Genomic DNA, 7,498 nt, shown 5'->3' with positions numbered 1-7,498 from the left:
GTATCCCAGGGTGAGCTTTTTTTTTTTTTTTTTCTGTGTCATATAGTAAATATTTGAGGCTTTGTGGACTAAATGCCCTCTGTTATAATTACTTAATTTTGCTATTACAGCACTATAGCAATGGCAGACAGTACATAGATGAAAGGGTGTTGCTATATTTCAGTATAAAACTGGTGGTGGGCTAGATTTGTTTGCAACCCTATGGTATTCACCTTTAGTAGATTATTAGCTCAATGAAGGCAGGAATTTTTGTTTTGTTCATTGGGTGTAACCCTGTACTTAGTAAGCACTCAAGGATACAGATGATTCATGAAATGATTGTGGTGGTTTTGTGTTACTGTTTTGGGTGGTTTCTGAGAAAAGGTGGGTAAACATGTAAGTCATTGCTGTCTTGTAACTAATAGAATACCCCTCAGTGCTGTTTTTCCAGCCTTTTTTCTCCTCATCCCTTTTTCTTAATAGATATTTTGTTCTAAGTTGAATTTAGGATTGTACTGAAAATCACATCTGTAATTCTGCAATTTACTTCTACCTCTGGTATACTATAAAGAGTCCTACCTGTAGCATCCTTTAGTAAATCAGCTTATGGGGAATGCTCTCCATATTTGTGTAGTATAGTAATCATTTCAAATAAATCAACTTGATTGAATGTCTTATTTATATAAGCACATGAATACAAAAATATTAAGAATTTCTTTTTCTTTAATAAGGTACTAGCTTTTGACAAATTTGCACCATGCGTGAGTATAAGCTGGTGGTTCTTGGCTCAGGAGGCGTTGGAAAATCTGCTCTGGTAAGTCATTGTCCCTGACTAAGCTGTACACTCCAAGATACGTTATTTTTGTTGAGTTTCAGGTTTTGATTATTTGTCTTCATTTAATTGTTAAGGTGAAATTCCATAATGATTTTAGTAGCACTATCATGTTTTTTTCCTGTAATTTTAGTCAACTTTTAGTTACATCTGGGTAGATCATATTCTCACTGATTCCAGACTGACTGAAATATGTCAGTATACAGTTTGGAGTACGCACAGAGGATGAGAGGAGGGTATTAAATGTGTGTCTGCATTTCAGAGCTAGAAGGGAATGAATTTGGGACTTTCATTGTGAGTTGACTTATACTGGTATTCTATGTTACTATCCAACAAAGCTTATTTAAAAATAAAACCTTTTTCAAATGATAGATTTGTATAGTTTTTACATTATTTTTGTGTGTTTTCTGTATCAAAGAATAGTAAGAAAGATGACGCAACTTGACATATGGAAGCGGGGGTGAGTAGGAAGAAGTTTGGTCAGAGTTTAGCAAAGCCCCAAAGACCGTCTTATTTAGAAGTGGGCATCTAGCACAAAACATGGCATAGCTGCTTTCCCAAAATATGTCCATAGTAATGGGGAAGTGTCCTGAGTGTACATGTTGTATGCACTCAGAAATTAAATTAATTTCAAATTTAAGCTCTTAAGACTGAATGAGATGTTTGTAACAATTTAAACATGATCCCTAAATTTAGAATGACCTAATAAGAAACCTAATTGTTACTTTAAAAAAAAAACTATATGGTAATTTTCTCAGCAAATACGTTCAGGTGTGATATTGGTTATGATTTTTCATCAGTGGCATAACTCCCTGTGTGAAATCAGTAGTTGAAAATGTACAGATTTGGATTTGTTCTTTTTAGAAATATAATAAATAGTATGTTGATTTTTTTCAGACTGTACAGTTTGTCCAAGGAATTTTTGTTGAAAAATATGATCCTACAATAGAAGATTCTTATAGAAAGGTATGTTACTTTAGAAAATCTTTTGCTTTTGACTTCTTATAGATACTTGCTTTTGGGTTTATCATTATTGAATGTTGTATACAGAAGTAGGATGAAAGAGCTGACTTAATTTATAAAATTGGTGGGGATAGTTTACACTTGATTATTTCTTGGTATTATGTATTTACCAGTTCATGAGAATCTTAATCACTTATATTTCCCCATCCATCCATCCATCCATCAATCTATATTTATTTCTTTCATTTTCTGAGAAAATGTTAAGTTGTATCCTAACTCCGAAATTGTAATTTGACAATCAGACTTCATAATGAAGCCATCCATTTCAAACGTTAGCCTCATGTACCAGCCCCAAAAGATTGAATATTCTCAGAGTTCTTCTTTGTAACCTATAGAAGTCTCCCTAACTTTTCTACTTATACCTCCTTTAGAAAGTGCCACTGCTGACAGTGGAAATGTTTGTTTCTGTGTCTGTTAACAGAACATAGGACAGTAAAATTTAATATGCAGACATTTTTAATTTAACCCTTCATGTACCCAGCTGTGAGACAAATTACTTTCTCCTTTCCACATCTAATTCTAAATAACTTTCTTTCCTAGGAAATGTTAGGTGAAAGAGGGGTACCAGGGATATATCAATATATAAAGTTTATTTGACTGCTTCCTTGCTACCACCAGTTTTGCTCTAGTATGGTGAGAGGAATGTGGTTATCTAGAGAAATGATTGTCTGCAGTATGATGGAGTTAAGATAAAATCACTTCTGATATTATTGAAATTGTCACTAGCTTTAATTATTCTGAGGTATTTTTAAATTGTTTCCTCTCCAGAACTAAGTGCTGAATGATTTATACTGAGTTTGGATCTTACAGATATCCTTGTGTTGAATTAAAAGCACATGATTTTTGCTCCTAATACAATTTGAGGGTCTGTGAGCCTTGATTAGTTTTTCCCCACCCTGTTTTAAGGTAGTATTTCAAATTAATTGTAAAGTTGCTATAATCTGTGCTATTATTAAATATACTAGTTTTTTTATATTAAGGTAACATTACAGACATTAAAAAATAAAATTCTGTTTTAATTTTTCCCCCAGCAAGTTGAAGTAGATGCACAACAGTGTATGCTTGAAATCTTGGATACTGCAGGAACGGTATGTAATACGAAGTATTAGAGTGTATATACAGTTTGTACAGTACTAACCTATAAATGCTAGTACTCTCAAGACAAATAGCTTATTTAAAAGCACTGCTTGTATTGAATCTTTTACTTTCTTGAATTCTACCCTTTTTTTGTGCTTTGTAGTTATAGTGGGTCAATTATTGAAAAAAGTCAAAAAGTTATTAAGTCAAAAATGTGTTTGGATAAAAATTTTCATGGTCTCACTAGTACTTTGAAAACAAGTTAAAATATATTACCATATTTGAATAACATGGAAAATATTTGGGTATACATATATTCCTCAGTAGCTGTGTGAGATTTTTGAATGTTGTCTTTCTTCCTTCCAAGTATTTATAGACCAACTAGATTTTTGGTATCTGAAGGTGAAGGAAGATTATAGTCCCTGTCTGAGGTATTCATTCAACTAATGTTTGACTACCGGTATGTGCTGTGGACTGCCTTACCCTCAGAGACACACAGTCTGTTGAAGGAATAAAAGTGGGAAAATGTCAAGATTCATAGCTAAGAATCATGCTGAACTCCATAAAACTAGAGCATTGGGCTAGTTATGAGTAACTTGGGGATTCAATTTGGGTGCTCTGCCTATTATACATTAAGAAGCTGCCTTTAAAGAACTTTTGGAGACAGGGTATTTGTCTCACTTGCATATATTTTTTGCATGTATATCTGTTTTGTATTTTTTTAGGTAAAAATCTGTATTTTGAAATTACAACTTCTCAAATAGTATCTTCCCGTGAGTTTTAGAAGTGTTACATAATACTGCTATAGTGTTTGTGGAGCTCTAATTATTAGTCTTTGAAAATTGTCAAACTATAAAAAATTGTTTTTAAATGGTCCTTTCTTTCTACTATAGGAACAATTTACAGCAATGAGGGATTTGTACATGAAAAATGGACAAGGCTTTGCTTTAGTTTATTCCATCACAGCACAGTCTACATTTAATGATTTACAAGATCTGAGAGAACAGATTCTTCGAGTTAAAGACACTGATGATGTAAGCTAACTCCCCAATAAATAACTAAATATGTTTTATTTCAACCTTTATTGTAATAATATCCAATTTAAAAGTTTTAATTTAAATCCACTATAAACTTCCATGTAGTTTTTGGAGATTTGTTTTTTGAAAGCTTTTTCCTTGAAAGGTAAAAATATGTCTTTAACACATACCTATTTTCAAATACAATGAGGAAAGTAAAAGCTGTACAAAAAATTTTATACTCTTCCTATTTTTAAAAACATGCATATGTTGTGGAGTGAAGAGAGATATTGGGAGGCAAATGTTATAATTGATCAAATGTTCTGACCACATTTCTGATAGATTTAAGAGCCTTTTTAAACTCTCTAACATACATATGGAAACATCTCCAGCAACTGTGACAAAGAAAAAGCAAAAAGTATATTAGAGTCTAACATTGATTTACATATCCCTTCAAAGTCACCATTGTGGAATTTAATTCATGTAGAAACTTCAAAGGGATTACTTAACTTCTCATCACACTGTATATAGCAGTGACTGTCAAGAATCATCTTGCATCAGAATTACCTATAGAGCTGGTTAAAACAGACTGCCAGGCAGCCCCTATCCCCAGGGTTTCTAATGTATTATTTCTAGGATATGGCTCAAGAATTTGTATTTCCAGCAAGTTTCCAGATGGTGTTGGTGCTGCTAGTTTGGGCACTACACTCAAAGAACCACTGTACTGTAGTTTAATTGTAACAAATATTATGAGAACTTAAAGGGGAACTACTGTTTTACATGATGCCATGTCCTGGTCTTAAACAGAACTTTGAAGGATCCTACATATTTATAGCAACTTCTGTGAGCATTCCTCAATTAGTAAATCTCTTTTTTCTATGTCTCTGGTAACTAGTATTCTTCTATCAGTTGCATTAGGCAAGTATTTCTTAATGTAATACTTTATCTGTTCCTAAAAAGTCAAAATTCTCGATTTCCTAGTTTGGATTTATTTAAAAAATGCTTTAGAAAACCAATCTCTAATTATTAGGAGTTCTGCAGAATACATATTTTTCTCTATAGTGTTCTTTTAAAATTGCAAACAAGTAGGGACTCCCTGCTGGCGCGAGGGGTTAAAATGCAACCTATGAAACTGTCCACAGCCTCTGCAGTATGAGTTCAATCCCCAGCCAGCCAGGGAGGTACCCACATGGTGCAACAGACCTCTCCTGACTCGCCCGCTGCTCCCCTCAGCAGTGTATTTCAGTCAATCTGCCTATTCTGTTCCCCGCTCTGTCTCTGGTGAATCCTCTCACCCCATACACCTCTGGCCCATACCCCAGTTCTTGTATGCATAAATAAATAAATCTTTAGGGGAAAAAAAATTACAAACAAGTATCCAAATGCATGATTAGTGAGTGGTCTTGATTTTCAGTTATTTAAGATGATTTAATTTTCTGGCTATATAGGAAAATGAAAATTCTACTTTAGGGACTTTCCAAATTTCTCCTTTTGTGTTATGAAATTGAGAGTGATTATTCGGTGAATGCTTGTCAGGAAACTACAAAACGTGACACTGATTGACACTCGTGAAACATTTTAAGGTTTCGAAATACATCGCATTTTCATGGTAATGCTCCTTTTTCACTTCCTTGTTAAAAGGTTATAGGGTTTGCTTATTATAATTTATAAGTTTATTGTGATAGAATTTTAAGGATTCTTTTCCCTCTTCTATAAGTAGATCATAATTTGTTTTCTAAAATAATTTTTAAAAGTCTGAACATTGTTAAAACTTTTTAAACTGTTAATTTTACCGTACCTTATTAATTTAGTATTTTCCTCTGGCATAATATAAAAGGTAATCCTTAGGTTGATTCCTAGAATTCTTTTCATTTGAATTTATACACTATTTATTTATTTATTTTTATGCTCATAAAACTTTTTTTAGGTTCCAATGATTCTGGTTGGTAATAAGTGTGACTTGGAAGATGAAAGAGTTGTAGGAAAGGAGCAAGGTCAAAATCTAGCAAGACAATGGAACAACTGTGCGTTCTTAGAATCCTCTGCAAAGTCAAAAATAAACGTTAATGAGGTATGGTGAAATATACTTTAAGAAGTCTTCTTTTGAAATTTACCAATCAAAATTAATGGAAAATGTTTAGTAACACAAACTTAGGTTTACTCAGGGTGCTTTGTTGACCTTACATTCAATATATAATGTTAATAAGCCACAATACCACTTTAGACTATTAAAGGCACAGTGAAGTTTACTATGAAAAAAGAAGACTGGATGGAAAATGATAGAGGTGGGAAATACAAGTCAGTTTCAGGTATACAAAGGATGTTCTCTAGAAGATGGAGGTAAATTCTTTCCTTGAGGGGACTTAACAGTCATGTTTTAGGTAGAACAGAGGTACATATAAAGATTTGAAGAAGAGTAAAGGGTTGTTTTCCTTGGTAAATGAGAAATGTTCCCACTGAAATCTGACCACAACTCAGTACTTATTTTGAGAAAAATTTTAGCCCTTCCCGCAAATAAACAGAAAAGAAGTTGACAGATAAAAGAACACCTGGTTTTACGCTCATTTCTTAACAGAATATTTGCTTTCTGGGGCTCATTTATATCCAGACAAATCAGTTCTTTCTTTTGAAGTTTTTGGTTTTTTAGGGTCTTTCTCCTGTAAATTAAAGTTTTTTAATGTTTGCAGATCTTTTATGACCTAGTGCGGCAAATTAACAGAAAAACTCCAGTGCCTGGAAAGGCCCGCAAAAAGTCATCATGTCAGCTGCTTTAATGTACTAAATGCATTGTAGCTCTGAGCCAGGTATGTTAATTTATATTTCCCTCCATTTTTTTTTTCCTCTTTAATTGTTAACCTCTGTTTCATTGTAACATTGATAAGAAAGCAAGTGTAAAATTTTTTGTTGTTCTAAAAAGGATATGGTTACTTCCTTTTTAAGATACCCATGACTTAGTTTGATTGGCTAGTAATTAAAATAATTATTTTCTTTACCTATCATCAGAAGTAAGATATTCCAGATAAGTGAATATGTTAGATAAATTCATCCAATATGTACTTATACCCCAGCAGGACACTGATTAGTGCTAACAATACAATGATAAACCTGACCTACCTTCTCTCTTCTCCTTAAGCTAATTAGGTGTAATGGAAGAGTTAGACAAACAGTTGCAAAATATGCGTTTTCAGAATCAATCTACCATGGTACTTAGAACCCTTGACACATTTGCCACGTCAACCATTCATAAGTATTTAAGTCTATATAGTATTTGAATTCTCACAGCAGTCCTATGAAGCAGAACTATTATTCCTATGTTATAGATGAGAGAACTAAGACAATAAGATTATTACTTATTCAAGCCCTCTCACTAATAAATAGAGCCAAAATTTGAATCCAAGCAGGTGGACCCCAAGTCAATACTTAGTCTGTACTGGTTCTTTAGGAGCTTGTAACTGGACCACCAAACCTGTGCAATGTGAACTGTGGATTTAGGGAAAGTGTATCAGAGTAAGAGAACTAGGCTGAGAGTTGGAGGATAAGTAGAAGTTATGTTGAAAATGAAGAGTTAACC

General features: G+C 33.3%; 1 protein-coding gene across 4 annotated transcripts; it reads left to right on the top strand.

The window, feature by feature from the left end:
* Positions 1–736: 736 nt before the first annotated feature.
* Positions 737–6,701, top strand: RAP1B (RAP1B, member of RAS oncogene family; the record flags this gene model as incomplete). Of its 4 annotated transcripts, XM_084254757.1 has the most annotated exons (6): positions 737–793; positions 1,709–1,777; positions 2,866–2,922; positions 3,805–3,945; positions 5,855–5,998; positions 6,615–6,701. In XM_084254757.1, the coding sequence occupies 6 exons, from the start codon at positions 737–739 to the stop codon at positions 6,699–6,701; spliced, it is 555 nt and encodes a 184-aa protein (XP_084110883.1). The 4 variants fall into 4 exon arrangements, with proteins under 4 accessions (XP_084110883.1, XP_084110884.1, XP_084110886.1 ...); XM_084254758.1 differs by lacking the exon at positions 2,866–2,922; XM_084254760.1 differs by lacking the exon at positions 3,805–3,945.
* Between the last annotated feature and the right edge of the window lie 797 nt (positions 6,702–7,498).

The sequence above is a fragment of the Talpa europaea genome (assembly GCF_964194135.1).
Source record: "Talpa europaea genome assembly, chromosome: 15".
Taxonomy (NCBI): domain Eukaryota; kingdom Metazoa; phylum Chordata; class Mammalia; order Eulipotyphla; family Talpidae; genus Talpa; species Talpa europaea.
Note: the sequence above shows the minus strand (reverse complement) of the source record. Positions and strands in the feature narration are given on the sequence as shown.